This window comes from Labeo rohita, chromosome 8 (assembly GCF_022985175.1).
Source record: "Labeo rohita strain BAU-BD-2019 chromosome 8, IGBB_LRoh.1.0, whole genome shotgun sequence".
Classification (NCBI taxonomy): domain Eukaryota; kingdom Metazoa; phylum Chordata; class Actinopteri; order Cypriniformes; family Cyprinidae; genus Labeo; species Labeo rohita.
The window spans coordinates 8,620,604-8,642,183 of NC_066876.1; the positions used below are offsets into that span (position 1 = coordinate 8,620,604).

Sequence of the window (21,580 nt, forward strand, 5' to 3'; positions counted from 1 at the left end):
TATTATAGTCAACTAAAACAACAAGTTAAAAGGTAACACTTTACAATAAGTTGTCATTTGTTAACATTAGTTCATTTATTAATTAACACGAATGAACAATGAACACTACATTTATTACAGTATTTATTAATCTTTGTTAATGTTAGTTAATAAAAATACAGTTATTCATTGCTAGTAACTAATGTTAACAAGCACAACTTGTGATTTTAATAATGCATTAGTAAATGCTGAAATTAAAATTAACTAAGATTAATAAATAAAGTATTGTTCATTCTTTGTTAACTAATGTAGTTAACTAATGAACCTTATTGCAAAGTGTTGCCATGTAAACTATATAAACCATTTTCATTACTTGAAATTAAATAAACATGAACTGAAATTATTTAAAATTTAAAATAGATCTGTTTTAGTTATTTTAGCAAGTTTAACTGATGTATTCGAATAACTAAAAATAGCACCAAAATAAATTAAAAAAACAACAACAACAAAAAAAAAATGGCAGAAAATATAACATTAAATGCAAAAATATTGTATTTAATGTTATATATTTTTTTAATCATTTATATAATATTATATATATCTTGTATTAAGTTTATTTTTATTACCATTAATAAATTGTTTGTCTTGTTTTAAACATATCTCACTGAATTGTATTCATGCTTAAAACAAGAAAAAGTGTTTGCCAGTAGGGTAAGAAAAACTTTAAGATATGTTCAAGATATAATAATATAAAAAAAATTCAAGATATATTCTCTGAAGACATATTGGTTATATTTTATGCATATTTTATCTTGTCTTAAAAACACTAGTACATAATCAGATAAATGATAAATGTATGTTTGCTCTTTTTGCATATAGATAAATAGATAAGATAGATAGATAGATTTATATAAATTATGCAAATTATTGAATGCAATTCTAAAAATTATTTATATATATATAATTTATTCTGCCCAATTTGTCTGTGTACAATAATTAAAATATGAATAATTTAACATTTCAATAATACTAAACAAATTTACTAATAGTTTTTTTGAATGTAAACATTTTCATTTAGCTGTTCAGTTCATTTCAACAGCAATAAACTTTTCCATGTTATGCCACTAACTTTTAATAGCTTTGCTTGAGTAGCGTTGACAAGACAAAAATATTGTACACAATTGTACACGGCTTATGCCACCATGTTTTGTTTGTATTTTGAACAATGCATTTTTTTTCTCATTCCCAACCCTTTCTCTAGAGCGTAAACAAGCCCAAGGACTGGTATAGAAGCATGTTTAGACAAATCCACAAGAAACCAGAGGGTATGTGCTCTCCTCCTATCTCTCGCTCTGAAACAATGAGGAAATTCCTCTCCATTATTGTCTGTCACATTCTGCACCGATTCAGAAAGAATAAAGCCGAACTCTGGCTTAGAAATTTTAGACCTCATTTCTTGAACATTGTTTAACCTTTCAGCACATGTGGAACTGAATGAGAAAGTGCACAATTGACCCTTTGAAAATGGAACCAGATAGGCTTTGCTGGGCATGATGGGATTTAGGATAACACACTGTGCCTTTCTTTTCTCACCTTACAGCCTTAGAAGACAGAGATTTCAAACTTATAAAAATGTAAATAGCATAAACTATTGTAAACAACAACGAAACTGGTTTCAAAGGAGAAGTCCACTTCCAAAACAAAGATTCACATATAATGTACTCACACCTTGTCATCCAAGATGTTCATGTCTTTCTTTCTTCAGTTGTAAAGAAGCGTTTTTCTCCATATAATGGACTGATATGGTGCCCCGATATTGAACTTCCAAAACGCAGTTTAAATGTGGTTGTAAACGTTCCCAGGCGAGAAAGAAGGGTCTTATCTAGCGTAACTATCGGTTATTTTCATAAAAGTAATAACATTTTTATACTTTTTAATGCCAAATGCTCGTCTTGTCTTACTCTGCCTGGACTCTTTTTTTCTGGTTCATGACAGTTAGGGTATGTCACAAAACTCCCATCTCATGTTCTTCCTCAACTTAAAAATGGTCCTATATGGCTGTTTTACCTTTAAGGGTGTTTGATCTCCTTTGCATGTTCACTTTGCACTGGGTCGGTACTTCTGCAGCGATGTAGGATGATTTTGAAATGATTTTTGAAGTTGAGGGAGAAAATACGATTGTAGTTTTTTGACATACCCTAACTGTCTTGAGCCAGAAATCACAGAGTTCATGGAGAGAAAGGCAAGATGAGCGTTTGAGATTAAAAAGTATTTAAATTGTATTTTTTTAATGAAAATAACCAATCATTTCCCTAGATAAGACCCTTCTTTCTTGTCTGGGATCGTTTACAACCGCATTTGGGATGTTTGAAGCTGCATTTAAACTGCATTTTGGAAGTTCAGACTCTGGGTGCCATATCAGTCCATTATATGAAGAAATATTCTGAAATGTTTTCCTCAAAAAACATAATTTCTTTACGACTGAAGACAGAAAGACATGAACATCTTGGATGACAAGGGGGTGAGTACATTATATGTGAATCTTTGTTTTGGAAGTGGACTTCTCCTTTAAGACTACAGCAAAGCAGAAGTGTGGAGGTTTGCTGTAACACAAACCCCTGCTGAAATGTGTAGAGTGCTTTATCGCTAATTACTGTTACAAAATTCACAAAAACCCTCTAAGGTATTTGGCCAGAGTCCTGTGCTTGATTAATGTACAGAAGTTTGCAGTTTAATGACTGGAACAGCAGCTGATGTAGTTGAGTAATTATGAAGAACATAATGCAGCGTTACATGACTTGCTCAATGTGTTTCCATAGACACCTTGTTTGACTTGGATTTACTGAGCTTATAGAAAGAAAGAAGTTAATAGCAGGCTGTCATGTGATAATCTTACATGGTATGTGGTCTTTAAATGGTATAGTAAGTGGTTCATTTAAATGACACTTTTATCCAGAGACTTACAGTACAATTATTACACAGTCATTCTCCCACAAGCAACCTGTGATTTGTTGAGATTATAATGGTGATATAGTTCATGGATTATTCTGTGTTAACCAGCAAGATATTACTTAAAGCTCATATGTTTAACGACGAAACCACATGAGCTCTTAGTTACTGGTATGATTTTAGATAATAAATATAAAGATTCAGCCAAAGGTTGATAATGTTTGTAAAATGTTTTGAAAGAAGTCTCTTGGGCTCACCAAGCCAAAAATACAGTAAAAACACTATTATTGTGAAATATTATTACAATAAAAAAACAAAAAAGTTTTCTATTTTAATATATTTTAAATTGTAGTTTATTCCTGTGATGCAAAGTTGAATTTTCAGTATCATTAGTCCAGTCTTCAGTGTCACATGAACCTTCAGAAACATTTATTTTTATTATTTTTATCAATGGTGAAAACAGTCGCTTAATAAATTGACTGTGGCTTAATATTTTCTGTTATTGTTTTTTAATTCTTTTTTATGAGCAGAGAGCTAACAAAATACATTTATTTCAAATAGAAGTATTAGTAACATTTTACAGTTAAAGTTTACAGTGTTATATTAAATATTATTAAGTACATGTACACTACCAGTCAAAAGTTTTTAAACCATAAAATATTTAATATTTTTTAGAAAAAGTTTCTTCTACTCAACAAGCCTGCATTTATTTGATCCCGTACAGGAAACAGTCAAATTTTTTTTTATTATTGAAAATAACTGTTTTCTATTTGAATATATTTTAAAATGTAATTTATTCCTGTGATCAAAACTATATTTTCAGCATCATTACTCCAGTCTTTAGCATCACATGATCCTTCAGAAATCATTCTAATATGCTGATTTGCTGTTCAAGAAACATTTATTACAGCAAAAACACTAAAATTTTGAAATAGTTTTACTATTTGAATATATTTTAAAATGTAATTTATTCCTGTGATTTCAAAGCTGATTTTTAGCATCATTACTGCAGTCACATGATCCTTCCGAAATCATTGTAATATTCTGATTTGCTGCTCAAAAAAACATTTATTATTATTATGGTTAAAAAACAGCTGAGTAGATTTTTTTTTCAGGATTCTTTGATGAATAGAAAAATCCAAAGGTCAGCTAAGATTTCTGTTTCAGATAAATGCTGTTCTTCTGAATGTTCTGTTCATCAAAGAAACCTGAAAAAAATTCTACTCAGCTGTTTTTTAAACATAATAATAATAATAATAATAATAATAATAAAATAATAAATTTTTTTGAGCAGCAAATCAGAATATTAGAATGATTTTTGAAGGATCATGTGACTGCAGTAATGAAATCAGCTTTGAAATCATAGGAATAAATTACATTTTAAAATATATTCAAATAGAAAGCAGTATTATAATTGGTAAAACTATTTCAAAATTTTAGTGTTTTTGCTGTACTTTGGATCAAATAAATGCAGGCTTGGTGAGCAAAAGACACTTCTTTAAAAAACCTGAATGTAATGTCAACTGTAGATGTTAATTAATATTATTCAGTATGTAATTGTATAATTACACTGTAATAAGGACACTTTAAAATAAGGTATTACCAAAAACTCTTGCTGACGGCAAACTTTTTAACAGTGGTATATACAATTCTACACTACTTTGTCTAAATAAATTAAAAATGAAAGATTAAAGCTAAACTTTTTTTTTATGTTTTTAAAGATTTTAAAGAATAATTGAATATCATAATATAAATACTTTATTATGTATATTATAGATGTTTTATGTAGAAATATAGAAATGGCACAAATGAACATTCGCAACTGAATAAAAATGTATAACTTAAAAACATATTGGCCCATAATTGAACAATATATCATGCATCTCTAATAAGTTAGTAAAGCTAATAGCTATTTAGTGTAACTTCTTCTAATCTAATTTTGTCTGTTTCTACTCCTGCAGAGTGTGAGCTTGACTGGAGAGAAAGTAAGTAGCTAAATATTTGCATTTTATATGACAACATTATCCTTACTTTATGGGTTTTATGTTCTGTAACTACTCAGCTAGACCGAAATCTGAATTGTGCTGCAATTACTGTATGTGTTTTACAGTTATATGTGCTTGATGAAATTGTTAAAGCTTTGCATTTGATGCATTTCAATAAAGACATTATTCTCATTTTGCATAGTAGTGTGGAGCATCTATAAGCTCTGATTAATATGTCTTTTTTTCCCCCAATGGCAATAGGGAAGTTGTCATCTTCTCCTCCCCCAGATTCTGGCCAGCAGGACGGGCGCTCAGACCCCTTCACCCTCAACCCGCATGGAGCCCTGCCTGACTGGTAAGAGAAAGAGAGAGAGAGGAGTTACACAGGCGCAGGGCAGGTTTGGATCTGTTTCTGCAAGAACCAACAATGATTGCGTAGTAAAGTGTCCTCTCTGCGTGTGTTACAGGGCTGATCTGGGCGACATAGGGAAGCACCCAGAACCCAAGAGTATTTTTGACTTTGAGCCTGGAAAGGGAGCAGTGGTAGAGGATCGTGGTCAGGTAAGAGACAGCTGTCATTAACCTTCATCTGAGCTTCCGTCAACTTAACTATCCATGCAGAAATGTTGTTATTTAAACACGGAAAAAAAAGACTGCTGAGGTTTATGTATTGTAACGCTTGAGCTGAAAGATATCCGGATGACATGTTGTCACAGTTCTAAAAGACTTCTTTTTGGTTTGCCAGTTTTCTAAAGCATTATTGTGCCTGTTGAAAGCCTTTTTTTGTTACTCTCTGTTGGCATTTTGTAAGTGGGTTAGACTGAGTGGTGGGAAATCACTACAGTCTCGATGACAGTTACCTCTATTAAAGCAACCATCACTTTTGCTAATGCTCATACTGTACTTCATACAGTGTTTAAATTTGGATTTTTGAAATCAGACTGCCTTTTTTTAAAAACAGTGTTAATGTGACCCCTCAATATACTCATATTTTAGTATGCATAAACATGATTAATGTAATAATTGAACCCAATTTAAATGTGAAACATATAACACTTTTTTGTGAGTATAATATTTTACACTATATATAGGATATAGGATAATATATCATACATGACTGAGTAAAAATGCAAAAGTATCGTACATTTTAAATATCGTTAGAGTCACAATTACATTACGTCACTCGGAATGAATGTGCAGACGTTGCACTTTCTGGGGTACAACTTGTCACTGGATAGTTCATCCAAAAATGAATATTCTGTTGTTAATTATTAATTAAATATGAATTAATTTGTGTTAAATATATTGAATAAACATTATATTAAATATTAAATATATTCATTATTAACTAAGTGCTGGCTCCTGCATCAGCAGCAACACAAGCATGCATCTTGGCACTCTCGTGAAGACTGACACGAAAGAGAAGAAATTGTTCAATAAAGTCATTATTTTTGTTTTCTTTGTGCACTATAAGCACTATTTTAAATGGACTATTTTAACAATGACTTACTACCTTTCTGGGTCTTGAACGTGGTAGTAGTTGAATGTCTATGGTCAGAAATCTCTTGGATTTCATAAAAAAATATCCTTATTTGTGTTCCAAAGATGAACGAATGTCTTATGGGTATGGAATGACATGAGGTTAATTAATTAAGGACAGAATTTTAATTTTTAGGTGAACTACCCTTTAAAAGGACCTCTTCTTGTACTTTATTTATCCCTAAAAGGGTCATAGTAGTAACTTACAGGTACATATTACATATTCTAAGGTAATAATTTTTTGCCAGTTGCTATTTTTCCTCTAATGTTGTTTTCTATATGTTAATTAATGAGAAATTTACTGAGAAAAGTTTGTTCATGCAATTAGTCATTGTTTTGACTGTGTTGAGTTTCTATGAAACTGGCTTGACTTTTTTTTTCTCAAATTCTGGCATGTTCTTCCATTCATCTGTCTGTCTGAAAACCAAAGCTTTAAAACGTTCAGAATATTCATTTCAAATGAATATTCAGACTGCAGTAAATAACTGGCCATGAAAAGGTGTGGGAACCTGAGTTTTTCAGCGTGTCCTTGTATAATGATGCTCTGTGGTTAGATGTGATCTACAGCCGATTAAGATCAGGTGTCCTTTTAAAGAACAAGGTGTTTTAGTCCCTTTAGCTTTAAAGGGATATTTGACTGATGGAATGCCAACAGACAGCAACAAAAAGGCTTTCAGCAGACATAATAATGCTTCGGAAAATTCGCAAAATAAAAAAAAGGGTTTTAAAACTATAAAAACATGCCATCTTGCTGATTTTTGGCAGCTTTTTTCTTACATGCCATATAGTACACAGACCCCACCAGTGCCTTTAAAATTGATCCATATGACTCAAGTCATACTCTAAAAAATGCTGGGTTAAAAACAACCCAACTTGGGTTATTTGGCAACCCAGCGCTGGGTAAATATTGGACAGAACACATGCTGGGTTATTTTGACCCATCTGGTTGGGTTAAATGTTTTTACCAAACATGCTGGGTTATTTTATTTAAGTCAACTAATGATTACAAATTATTATATTGCTGGTTTAAAATGGAAAGGAACTTATAAAAAACACACATAGAATTACTAGAGGCAACAGCAATAATCAAAAGATGAACACATGGACAAAATACAAGACAAACTGAATTTATTTGGGTGAATACAGCATAGTTTACAATATTAAATACATTGAAACTTTTTTAACAAGCATTTTAGACTTAAAAAAATGTAACATTTATCATTCCAAATTTAGTGTATTCAGCCATTCTCTGTAATTGCTTTTTACCGAAATAGCGCTAAATTCTCATGCCGGTGTGTCGCCGAAATCTGAGCCAGTGAAGGGTTGCTGTTTGCGGGGTTAACTGCGAACTTCAGACCGCTGCCTCGCGTTTTACCCGCAGATGCCCATAAACAAACAGTGCTGACATTAAAGAACATATTTTAATATCAAACTAAATTAACCTCAGTACAATAATGAATAAAATCCATTTATTTTATGCAAGGCAAAAGGCGTTTCCATCCTGCAAAACAACCACTGCTGACACGTTCAGCTGACTGACATCTCGTGTTGCGTTGCTTAAAATAATACAATTTACAGCACAGTAAAGACTTTATTTATTAAAATGTATACACACCTTTATTTCGCTGAAGAAATGCACCAAATCGGCAGCGATGAGATCCGCTCTCTTAGGATAGGACTCAAAAAGCCTCCGCTATGATGACTGTAACTCAAAAACTGGGTTGTTTCATCAGAGACAGGTTTAACCCAATGGTTGGGTAGAGGAAAATAACCCAGCAACTTTGTTACAGAAAAACTACCCAGCACCTTGGTAAAAAATATTAAAAAATAACCCAATAAAATGACCCAACAGGCTGAACCCAGAATTTGGGCTAAAAAACAACCCAGCATTTTTTAGAATGTAGCTTTGAGAAACAATCCAAAAGCTGTTACTTCCTGAAAATCAGTGACTGGAAAATTTAGAGCTCAGTTTTACGGCTTGTTTCTCAGAAAACTTAAAATCCGCTTGTTGCAAGATCTCATAGTTGTCATATTTGAATGAGATCTCACACCTCAGTGCATTTGACTTATGAGGAGGAGTGAGCGCTTTGCCTGCTGGTTTCTACTTGTAAACTTAATTTGGACATGAGCATCTGGAAGTTGTGTAATAAGTTTAATAAGTTGTGTGATAAAAGATTCTCCTCAGAAGATGTTCAGTTTAATTAGAAATGTACAAATAGTTCCTTATACTAAATCTGTTGTACTATCTCCAATATACTGTAGTTGCACTGGATGTTCATGCTTTCTGCAAAGGTGAATATTATTTTAAACACCTATGCCATCAGTACTTACATTATTAATCTATTTTTACATCATTCTGATTTTACACAGACTTGTAATATGGTTTTATTTGGGGACTATGAGAGATTTTGGATTATTAGTTAACATAAATTCTCAGAAAACTCTCAGATTAAGATGTTTGTCAGCACCCCTGATTGTTTATGACTTACTTTATGTCTGGCTCAGTGTGAATACGAGAAGAAAAGAAACTATTGTTTCATCTCCAGTCGTGGAGCTGTGCGAAGGAGGGCCGTCTTGTGATACGTATTAAACCTGTTAACCGCTTATGTGATTTTTACAGCACCATAGTTTGTATTGTTGTCAATCGCTGTTTGTACTTTCATTACATTTTCCATCATTTCCCCTAATGTGACAGCTGTCATCCACTAAAGACAGTCTTATTTTGTTAACTTATTTGAAAGATTACATCACTCATCTTGTTGTAGTTAGTTAACGATTCTGGATATCCGACTTGGGTTCAGTAGGGTTGCTATCTGCCAAGGTATGTGTGAGAGAGGAGTTTTTCACATGATCCTACCTGTCTAAAGCGCTTGTAAAATGGCAAATTGTTGAAGTCTGCTCTTCACATCTTAAATGAGACGAAACGAATCAGGTTTATAGTTAAATAAGCCCCTAAATTCATACCTGTTCATACCTGTATCTTATACTTGTAGGTCTTAAAAATAAAGTGCTGTTTTAATATAACTGAGTGCGTTTACATTCAAATTCATAAACTGATTATGCTTAATAAGCTGACAACGAGCGTGGGCGTGTAAACGCGTTAAACCTTTTTCCTTTATTGCCGTAAGGTCATAAAAAAGCTTATGCGTAAACCGATCTGCACAGCTAGATGTTTGCCCATTTCCCTGATTTTGTCCGGTGTGTAAACACCGTAACCTGCGAAATGTCAGCTTATTGAAGTGCACGTGTAAGATGTGACAGGAAGAGGAAATGTAACGCAAACTCTAACTTTTTCTTGACCTTAGAGCTTAACCTTTCAGCTTAAAGGGATAGTTCACCCAAAATGTAAAATTACCTCTCACCCTCAAGCCATCTTGGGTGTATATGACTTTCTTCTTTCAGATGAATACAATCAGAGTTATATTAAAAAATGTCCTTCCAAGCTTTGTAATGGCAGTAGGATTTTGAAGTGCAAAAAGCTGCGTCCATCCATCATAAAAAGTGCTCCACACGGCTCTGTGGTTAATAAAGGTCTTCTGAAGTGTTTCAGTGGTTTTGTATAAAAATATATATATATATATATATATATATTTATACAAAACCATCGCTTTATTAAACTGTCATTTTTAGCTTCCGCTAACTGTCATACATGCGTTTACGAGAGTGGCGTTCCAGTAGATGACATGTAGGTAAACACAGAAATGACAAACGTTGAAGTGCAGTGGACAGAGCAAAAAATAACATTGGTCTTGTATTAGAAGTACAAAATGAGAATTTGCAAAGGAAAATGTCGGAGGATCTGATATAAGCCAAGAGGAGACTGGTTTTCCTTTGCTGTAAGCAAAACTTGGTTCTCACAAAACTAGCATATTCTCACTGGAGCTTCCACTACACCAGGGTTGTTCAATATATATTGTTTGCGATAATATCATAATTGTTGTTTTAACAATGTGCGATTTCACATTTTAGAGAGTATCGGGAAAAGCAAACAAAACACAACTACAGAGTGCACGCATGCACGACTACATGATATAGTCTGGTAAGTTAGGTTAAGCTAGTACCCCTAGCATTTAGAGTGTGTTCTTTCGCTGCATGATTCAGTCTATTAAAATGCATTTAAAATGATCACATAATTCAAGATATGGGAGCAGAAATGTATATATTTATATCATTTCATACTACGTCATCTGCTGGAACGCCATTCTTTTGTGAACACGCATATGACAGTTGAAGCTATTATGGTTTAAATATGTACTTCTATAAGTACTACAAGTACTTTTTATGATGGATGGATGCACTTCATTGGGCTTCAAAATCTCAACACCCATTCACTGCCATAATAAAGCTTGGAAGAGCCAGGACATTTTTTTTAATATAACTCCAATTGTATCTGTCTGAAAGAAGAAAGTCATATACTCCTAGGATGGCTTGAGGGTGAATAAATCATCAACTATCCCTTTAAGTGGTACAGCAGTAGAAACTTCAAATATGAGAGGAGAATGAGTCGGTGCAAGACATTTTGAAATATGTTTTTGTTCAAGTTTATTTCAGTTTTATTCCATTATTTTAGTTCATCAAGTTAAATGAAATGAAAAAGAGAAGAGTTCCCTTGGCAACTAGCTCAAATGCAATATGGTTTTGAATGTGGTCTAATGATATTGTTGTACTATTGTTGTTTTTCAGCCTCTGAGGTCTGAGTCACTGGTGCCTTCATATTACACCCCAGTGAAACCTCAGTCCCAGTCTCCATCCATAGAGGTGAGTATCTGACACACTTCTGCATTAGATATCCATTAAAGGGGTCATCGGATGCCCATTTTCCACAAGTTGATATGATGTTTTACGGTCTTAATAAAAAGTGTTTAATATACTTTGATTAAAAATTCTCAATGGTAGTGTAAAACAACACCCTTTTTACCTTGTCAAAATGAGCTCTGCAAAAATCATCCCATTCTGAGGGATTGTTCCTTTAAATGCAAATGAGCTCTTCATTTAACCCATCACGAGTGCACACACACAGCAGTGAGAAGTGAACGTGAACACACACGCACACACACACTGTGAACACACACCCGGAGCAGTGGGCAGCCATTGCTCCAGTGCCCGGGGAGCAATTGGGGGTTCGGTGCCTTTCTCAAGGGCGCTTCAGTCATGGTATTGAAGGTGGAAAGAGCTGTTCATTCACAATCGATTCGAACCAGCGACCTTTGGATTACAAGCCCGACTCCATTAGGCCATGACTGCCCCCACATGCTCATGTCAATCAACTATCATGGGAGCGGCCTCTGTCGGTGTGACGCCACATCGGCATCTGAGAATGGCTCGATTTGAAAAAGGGGATATTATTTTTACAGATTAATTAAAAACCACTGCATGGATTTTTATCATTATAGGGTAGATTTGTACATACACTGCCAACACACATTAATGTTCAAACAACATGAAAAAGTGAACTTAACATCCGATGACCCCTTTAAACAATATCATCTTCTGACAATCTGTATGTTTCTTTATTCAGAATTCTAGATTTTTCTTTTATAAATAATTGCAGTAGCCTACTATTAATGAAGCAAAATTTCTGATTAAAAGTCTATGTTAAGCCTTCAGTCTGAAGATTCTTTTCTAGCTCTTCTCTTCTGCAAGTGCTCTCTCTCATCATTTATTACACTGTGTCTTAGGAATTTCCAAATGTCTTGTGATTTTTACACTAAGTTAACATGAAATCACACAAAGTCCCAGACTGCATTTGAACATGTGAAACCACACCAATGCGTAATTCCCAATGCGTCACCTGGATGTCATGCTTTTGTTCAGGCGACACTGGTGTCAGAGCTGAACCGTTTTGAGGCGGAGCTGGATTCAGACATTCGTGGTCTGGAGAGGAAACTGTCACAGAAGCAGCAGCAGCGGCGAGGCAGGGGTGAGGTACTGACCCTCCCATCTACACATCACACTTACAGTCCTCAACAATACTCATTAAATGCTCTGTTGAGCACCTCCCTGAAACCAGCCTTTAATTGTCTACGATCTCCTATTGCACATCTCTATCTAGTTCAGTATAGTGATAAACTACATACACTAGCATTCAAAAATTTGGGGTTTGAGTTTCATGTTTTTGAAACTTTTAGGTTCACCAAGGCTGCATTTATTTGATAAAAAATACAGTAAAAACAGTAATATTGTGAACTACTACATTTAAAATAAAATGTCAATTTAATGTTTTTTTTTTTATTTTTTATTATTATTTTTTAATTTTTAAAATTTTGAATATACTGTATTTTGCTAAGCTGTTTTGCAAGTCTTCCTGCCATTCCAATTTAAATTCCAGGTCAGCTTTTTGTGATTTTTGGCCTGTTCATTTGAAACACAGACTCAGAATACTTCAATTCTGAATTTTGCCCAGCAAATGCTAAACAAAAACCTTCTTCAAAGTTTTATAGAGTGAGGGTCAAAGAAAAACAGAGACACGGCAGTTAGATAAGACAGGGAGAAAATTTGTGAAGTTGTGTTTGGCGTACTGCATCAGTCGCTCTAAATGGCTTTTAAATCTTTTGGACTGCTAACAAGACTATAGTCGTCCATTATGACCTCACTGATTTCTTCAAATTCCCACACCCTTCAGACATGGTATTACTCTTAAGCTCCCACTTGTTGTGCCAAAAAAAAAAAAAAAAAGTTTTTCTGTGTTTCTGGCCACCGCTGCTTGCTTCCTGTCAGCGTGCTTCAGGTTGCTGGATGTTGGCTCTGATCTGACAGCTGTGCATGCTGATCCTCTCTGTCACTTCCTGTCATGCCGAACAGCCAAAGTCTGCAGCCGCCCACTGATGATCTTTCGGTTGAGTCACGCCAACCTGCACGTCTGCTCTTTATATCCCAGCTTTGTTTATTTGATCCTTTTCTTGCCATGTCTCTCTTTTTGTGATTCTTAAAGTGACAGTTCACAATTCTAATATGCGGATTTGCCACTAAAAAAAAAGGTCTGCAATCAATTCCTGTATTCTATTCGAGTATTCAATTAAAAAAAAAAATCCTTGACTGCATTTTGCCCGCGTTGAGCAATCAGCAAAATACCGGTGATGCATTCCACATATTAAACCCATTTAAAAATCTTAATAAAGCATAATGTTATTAAGAATTCACAAACGCTGTGATTCAGTTACATAAATATATGCGATGCACGTTTAATATATGTGCTTTAATTGTTTACATTTATGTTACCCACGTGCATTTCAGAGCAGCTACATTCATAGTAAATGCTGCTACACAAACTGTTAACGTGTGGAGCGTCTCAAACTTCATCTCTGCATGTTATTGTAAGTTTGAGTTTATTAATGTTCATCTGGAGATTTCATCAGATTTGTAAGGTCATTTATAAACCTACGCAAAAACAGGAGAATACATCATTATCTTTTTCAAAATGCTAACTGTTCATCACGATTTTAAAATAAAAGTTTAAACCCTCACTCTGAGTTTACATGTCTTCATGTCCACATATTTAAGAAATTACAGTGGCTGTAGCTTTTCTGTCATAAAGAAATTAAACAAATATTAAAGATTAAGTGGACATTTGAATTAAATATTGTTTAGTCAATATTAAACATGGATTAGATTGTGCAGTAAAGTCTAAAAACAATCGTCAGGCCGTTGACGCCCTCTGCAGTCATTTGTTATAATGCGTAATGTACATTAGCTCTGTTGTTTATAATACATAATGTATTTTAACAGTTTTGTTCAATAAAACCATGATTTTTTGCTTTTGATACTTTATTTGAACTAATTATTATTTATTGCCTCATTTGTATTATATATGTATTTTAAAGGCTATTGTTCACTTAGATCTATTTTTATTACCACAAAAAAAAAAAAAAAATTATAGGCCTAATTATCCGAATACTGGATTAATCATCAGAATAATCGACAGATTACCCGTTTATCAAAGTAATTGTTAGTGACAGCCCTAAAATAAATTATTTTTTTAGGATTCTTTGATTTATTAGAAGTTCAGCAATTAAAGAGTACAGCAATTATTTAATTAAAGGAACAGCATTTATTTGAATTAGTAATCTTTTGTAACATGTCTTACTGTCACTCTTAATCAGTTTTATGGCATTCCTAATAAAACTAATTTATTTCTTTTAAAAATGAATGAATGAACACTGTAAAAAAAAGTTGTTTGAGGTTAAAAAAAAGTGGCAATTTGTGCTGCCTTAACATATTAAGTTTAGTCAACATGAAATGTTAAGTTGTACTACATGAAAACATGGATATTTGAGTTGAGTAAACTTAAAATTTTAAGGCAACTTGAACACTTACTTTTAAGTTGAAACAACTTTTTTTAAGAAGTTTTTTTTTTTTTTTTTGAATGAATGAATAAATAACCCCAGACGTTGGTAGTGTCATGATTTTTTACAAAAATATTAAGCAGCTCAACTGTTTTCAGCCTTGATAATAATAATAATAACTGGTTTTTGGTGCAGCAAATCAGCATATTAGAATAGTTTCTGAAGGGTCATGTGACACTGACAGCTATGTTAAATTTGAATATTATTTCACAACATTACTGTTTTTGCTGTATTTTTAATTACATAAACATCTTTCAAAAACATTTAAAAATTGTTAACACTTAACAATAAGGTTCATTAGTTAACAATAGTTACCTACATTAGATAAAACGAACTAAGAATGAACAATACTTCTACAGCATTTCTTCATCTTAATGAAAAAATTCAGCATTTACTAATACATTATTAAAATCACAAGGTGTCTTTGTTAACATTAGTTAATGCACCGTGAACTAACAATGAATGACTGTATTTTTATCAGCTAACATTAACAAAGATTAATAAATACTGTAAAAAAAATTATTGTTCATTGTTTGTTCATGTTAGTTAATATTAACTAATATTAACAAATGACACCTTATTGTAAAATGTAACCCAAAAATCTTTTTACTCCATAAAATAAAAATGGAAGAACACTACATCTGTCACCGCTCCAAAAATAACCAAATAAAAAACTTTGTACTCGTACTTAAATTGCTATTTACCTAAAATCTGACCATTCATTTAATCTAAAATTAGCTTTTTGACTCAACAAATGCCGCACCTTTAATTGTGTAAGGCTTTATGACTTGCCCTCTGCTTGTGAATTACAAAACTGTGGAAATCTTAGCTGATTACATCACCAGTTCCATCTGATTCACATTTACAATGCAAGCGAAATGAATAGAGTGAGTGTAGGACCCAGGGGAGCCGTGCAGCTCTCAGCGCAGGAATGGTCACCGCCTCTTGAGATTGCCTTCGAGCTGCTCCCAAATGCTCCTACCTAACTGTGTCTTTGAGAGAGTTCATGTGTGTTAGAGGTGAATGAAATTGTGATTTGCACCTACAGGGACTAAAAGCCAACACAGCAACCACAAGACCAGAAGAGAACAGACAAGAAAACAGGTAAGCTTTTGAGTTTACTTAATTGTACTTTGAGAACAAATTGTCCCAGAAGTCAGCCAAATATGACACAACCTGAACTTTTTCAAATTATTTTTTTAAATAATAATGCCCTTTTAGGTTAAGGTCAGACTTAGTGTAAAGCAGTTGCAATTAATTTTATATGTAATTCTAAAGTTATATATTATAATATTAGGTTCCTCTATATAAAGCAGGTGGAGCAGAATAGTTTATTTGGAGTGTTTTGCAGAAATAATATCTGGTCATGAGTCAGTAATGATGATGAAGTGTGACACATGCAGTAGATTCTTTGTTGTTTTCACTGTCTTATTAAGGTCATATGACATACCCGGCCTGTCTCCTCGTCTGATTGGTTAATTGTTGACTCTTTGGCCAGCGGCCCACATACCCGACCCCATGCTGAGCTCTTTGTGTGCCTGTACATGTGTTTGTGTATTTGTGTGAGTGTGTTTATGTCTATGTGTGTGTGTGGTCAAATTAAGGATGTCTCTGTCTTTATTCAAATGCTTGGCCTTGTTCATCTTATTAATAAAGAGGTACAGTATTGGTTCAGTTCTCAATAGACACAGTTTAGATGAGTGTGTGTGTCCGCAGTTGTTCTGCCTGCATCGCTGCTCCTCAGGCAGTTATCCCTCTCTTTATGTCTTTTGACACGGCAGAGCTATAAAAGGCAAAGTTTGGTCCTTTCAGGCCTTTGCTTCAGATGTTCAAGCCCATTTTGACACCTTCAGCTTCAGTATTTGCTCGCCAGGGTCCCGTATCTCACTGGATCTGACACATTCTTGAATTCCCGCTCTGTTTTTTGTGGTCGTGTTGATGGTTTCTGCCCCCTTCAGCCCCCTGCTGACTACCCCCCCACCCTTGAAATGCCATAAATGCCCCTGCTGCTACAAAAAGGATACAGAGTGAGGACAGTTTTATAGCTTCCCTCTTTCTGGAACGATTAATAACCCTGGGGCTGAAAACCTGTTAACACAGTAACCGGCTGTTGCGTTCAAGAATCGGTATGCTGGCATTTTATCAATGTGATATTTGATTGCAGTTTTCCAATGATTTGTATAACTATTGTTAAAATAAAGCACTTGAGCAAAATGATGATGTTTATGCTTAAAACAAGGGAAAACCTTGCTAATGCGATGGAAAGGAAGATTTTTATGCATACAGTATTATCTTGCGCAGTGTTATGTTTAGAGCAACAGAATCCTCCACCATTATTTAAATCTTTTAGGTCTGCCACATATTTTATAAATATTACCGTATTTCAAACTGGATCCTCATGGCTGAGACAGACCATCTGTTGCATTTTATGGAACTCTTCCTGTCTTTCTTGAGTCTCCCATCCCATGTTATTTTTTTCAGAGCTCGTGAGACTGAAATCTTGGTTATTCATTTGTTATTTTTCTTCCTTATTGGAAACTGGTAATGGTCATTTTGAGGAATCATGTTAATATATTAGAGGATGTGTCTGTGAAGTTTCAGCTTAAAATATCCCACAGATCATTTATTATATCAATGCCTATTTTGAGTGGAAGCAGAAACGTGCTGTTTTTGTGCATGGCTCTTTAAATGCAAATGAGCTGCTACTCCCCGCCCCCTCTTCCAGAATACGGTTGCGCCTTTACATCTCATACCTCAGATACTCTGCCAAAAAACATCTGTTTGGTTTTGATTCTACACTTTTAAAAATAAAGGTGCTTTACAGCAATGCCATAGAAGAACTTTTTTTGGTTCCACAAAGACCCATTCAGTCAAACCATCTATTTCTTACCTTTTTATAATCTGAGGAACCTTTCGCCACAAAGAACCTTGTGAATAAGATAGGGTTCTTCAGATGTTAAAGGTTCTTTATGGAACCATTTAGACAAAATTGGTTCTTCTATGGCATCGTGAAGCACCTTATTGTTAAGTGTGTTGCGCTGAAATCATGCGATACGCATGATACGCATATCAGTTTAAACTTTTTATGTGACCCTGGACCGCAAAACCAGTCATAAGGGTCAATTTTTCGAAATTGAGATTTATACATCATCAGAAAGCTGAATATATAAGCTTTCCATTGATGTATGGTTAGGATAGGATTGTTAGGATAGAACAATATTTGGCTGAGATACAACTATTTGAATATCTGGAATCTGAGGGTGCAAAAAAATCAAAATATTGAGAAAATCGCCTTTAAAGTTGTCCAAATGAAATTCTTAGCAATGCATATTACTAATCAAAAATTAAGTTTTGATATATTTACAGTAGGAATTTTACAACGTATCTTCATGGAACATGATCTTTACTTAATTTCCTAATGATTTTTGGCATAAAAGAAAAATCAATAATTTTGACCCATACAATGTATTTTTGGCTATTGCTACAAATATACCCCAGCGACTTAAGACTGGTTTTGTGGTCCAGGGTCACATGTACGGTTTTCTGAGCGTATACATCTAAAGCACATGCACAGAAAGTGGCTGTCACACGGCATGTGAGTACTAAACTAAACTTCTCTTTCATGTCTTATTGCGCTTATACTGTCAAATACACACAGGTTAATGTTAAAAACACACAGAAGTTGTACAAACACAGTCGGTTATGTCTGTGAAGGTAAACAGCTAGTAATGAAATTGCAAAAACAGAATGGTAGGCGATAATATTATAATAAGATCCCCTTCCTGTGTCACTAGGGGTACAAAATGTGAAGCGGCTAATTTTTTTCACAAGCTTGCAGAGAAAGGCTTACTAAAACAGTTACTGGGTTGTTCTTTTTCACATTTTCAGGGTTGGTAGATGCACCAGAGACATGATTATAGTACTTAAACATGGAAAATGTCATATTTTTATGATATGTGACCCTGGACCACAAAACCAGTCTTAAGTAGCATGGGTATATTTGTAGCAATAGCCAAAAATACATTGTATGGGTCAAAATTATCGATTTTTCTTTTATGCCCAAAAACCCGAGGACATTAAGTAAAGATCATGTTCCATGAAGATATTTTTACATTTCCTATAACTATATGCTGCAACTATATCAAAACTTAATTTTTGATTAGTAATATACATTGCTAAGTACTTCATTTGGACAACTTTAAAGGCGATTTTCTCAATATTTTGATTTTTTTGCACCCTCAGATTCCAGATTTTCAAATAGTTTTATCTCAGCCAAATATTGTCCTATCACAACAAACCATACAGCAGTGGAAAGCTTTCAGATGATGTATCAATCTCAATTTTAAAAAATCGACCCTCATTAATGCACTGTAAAAAATGCAAATGCATATTTTCCAGTTTATAAAACACTTTGAGTCTCAAATACTAAAAAATGCTTTTTCCTTGAAACAACATGAAAACCCTTGTGATACCAACAAAGTTGCCTCAAATGTTGTCCCAGCTAGTCAAACACAGTTGTCTGAACAAATAATTTCATATTGTTGGAGATTTAAAGGCTTTGTGAGTTCCCAGCATGCATTGCAGCCTGAATCAACTGTGCAGTTACTGTTATAGGATTATTATTTTGCTGTTTGCTGTTTTGCACTGTGATGTGAAGAGCTCATCTTTTTAACATTTGTTGATTGTAACCGTTCTTGAGTTGAGGTTTGTGTGTCTAGTTTTGAGGCCTAGAGTATGTTCAACCACTTATATCTGTTGGCTGGATATCTTAGTCTTGTAAGATGTTTTACAAACAAAGACAATGTTGTCTACATATTAGACTAAGTTATTCATTAAGGTTTCTATAACAATATGCTGTTTATTTGTAAATAAACAAAAACATGAAAAAATAAATTTCCTTAACGACAGTAATTGTTGATTTAGTTGCTGTGACAAGACCTTTTTTTCTTTTAGCAAAATAAGACAATCAGCATTGCATGAACAAACAAATTTATGTTGCCTAAACAAAGTATCTTTACCGAGGAAAACTAAAAAACTATTGTTGAGAGAACTCAAAAGTCTTACTAAAGAGTTTTCTCAGCTATTTCTTTTTTACAGTGTGGTTTTGTGGTGCAGGGTCACATATGTTCCATTTAAAGGAAAAAACTTTTCAGTGTGATCATTGTCGTGTAAAAATATCATAATATGTCAACTTTACCCTTTCTGTTTTAAACTTCATTGTTTTGCATCTGCAGTATCTGGGATAGAGTTGTCACATGATAATTTTGTTTTTCTTTCCCAGCTATCCCGTAATCCCCTGCTCTGTTGTGAAGCAGGGCTCAACAGCGAGCTTCATGCATGCTGATGGTAAGATATAGTCATCTTCCTATCCCCTCCTCTCCTGTGTTTCCTATTTCCTTGTACTTTTTGCCACTCTTCTCCTCTCCTCTCATTTCACAGAAAGGATGCAGTCAGTCAGTGTTTGGCAGAACAGGAAGTGTGTAACTAGCAGCAGGATGGAGGTCTTGATGGCAGATTAGTTTGATCCAGTTGTTTTCCTGGAGATTAATTAAGAAAGGCTCTGCCATTGTAAACACAATAATGTGTTCAGCGCTTGAGGCCCAACAAACCCGTCTTGAGAAAAAAAAGAGTTCTTAATGATTTAAGAAAGTTAAGCAAGTTAATTTGATTAAATCTTCACATTCCCTCAATAATATACACCATCGTTCGAAGGTTTGTTGTTGGTAAGAGTTTTCTTAAAAAGGCTGCATTTATTTAATCAAAAATGCAGTAAAAATTGTATAATATTGTGAAATATTAGTGCAGTTTAAAGTAACTGAATATATGTTAAAATGTATTTTATTCATGTGCAGTGTTGGGGGTAATGTGAGTTACGTAATATTATGACTTTTTCCAAGTAACTAGTAAAGTGACGCATTACTTTTTAATTGACAAGAAAATATCTGAGTTACTTTTTTCAAATAAGTAACACCAGTTACCCTCACCCCCCATTTATTGATTAAAAGCTCTCCTGTCCCCATGTTGAGAGAAATCGGGAGTAAGATGTCAGTTCTAGAATAAATGTGAACATGCATTAATTCATCTCACTCACCAAAAGCAGATTCAGTATTACTCAAAATGAATAAAAACAGTGAAATTCAACTCAGAATATGATGCAAACCTGCAATAATTAAATATGTTAAATAATACAAATATCCTTTATGTATTTAATAGCATTATATTAACCGATGTCTTTGCTGCCGACCTTTGATGATGCAGTTCAACCATACTAATAAGCATAAAATTACTTAAGATAATCTAACATTTGTTTTCCTTTTTTATTGCTGAAGAGTTGATATTTTTTCTTCTGCGGTCTACTGTACAGACGGGAATTTACTTTTCTCAAAGCCTGAGGCTTTTGGTGTGAAAAGGCTTTTACATTTGCCAAAAATAGAACTTTTTATATTAAAAACAAACAATCAAGCCCTGCCAAGATTTAAAAAGTAATGCAAAAGTAAAGTAATGCATTACTTTCCATAAAAAGTAACTAACGTAATTAGTTACTTTTTTAGGGAGTAACTCAATATTGTAATGCATTACTTTTAAAAGTAACTTTCCCCAACACTGTTCATGTGATGCAAAGCTGAATTTTCAGCATCATCACTCCAGTTTTCAGTGTCACATGATCCTTCAGAAATCATTCTATGTCTATTTAGATGATAAAGGAGACCAGAACAAAAATTTACAGATAATGTACTCACCCCCTTGTCATCCAAGATGTTCATGTCTTTCTTTCTTCAGTCATAA

The 21,580-nt window shown here is 33.9% G+C and overlaps 1 protein-coding gene across 6 annotated transcripts in view; it reads left to right on the forward strand.

Moving 5' to 3' along the window:
* The window catches only part of sorbs3 (sorbin and SH3 domain containing 3), a 78,937-nt gene that overhangs the window by 44,122 nt on the left and 13,235 nt on the right, over positions 1–21,580 (forward strand). For all 6 annotated transcript variants that reach the window (XM_051117074.1, XM_051117079.1, XM_051117080.1 and 3 more), the window contains exons 6-13: positions 1,241–1,304; positions 4,890–4,913; positions 5,175–5,268; positions 5,381–5,474; positions 11,136–11,210; positions 12,267–12,377; positions 15,843–15,898; positions 20,076–20,140. In XM_051117074.1, the coding sequence (XP_050973031.1) occupies positions 1,241–1,304; positions 4,890–4,913; positions 5,175–5,268; positions 5,381–5,474; positions 11,136–11,210; positions 12,267–12,377; positions 15,843–15,898; positions 20,076–20,140 (583 nt within the window). The remainder of the gene's footprint in view (positions 1–1,240; positions 1,305–4,889; positions 4,914–5,174; positions 5,269–5,380; positions 5,475–11,135; positions 11,211–12,266; positions 12,378–15,842; positions 15,899–20,075; positions 20,141–21,580) is intronic.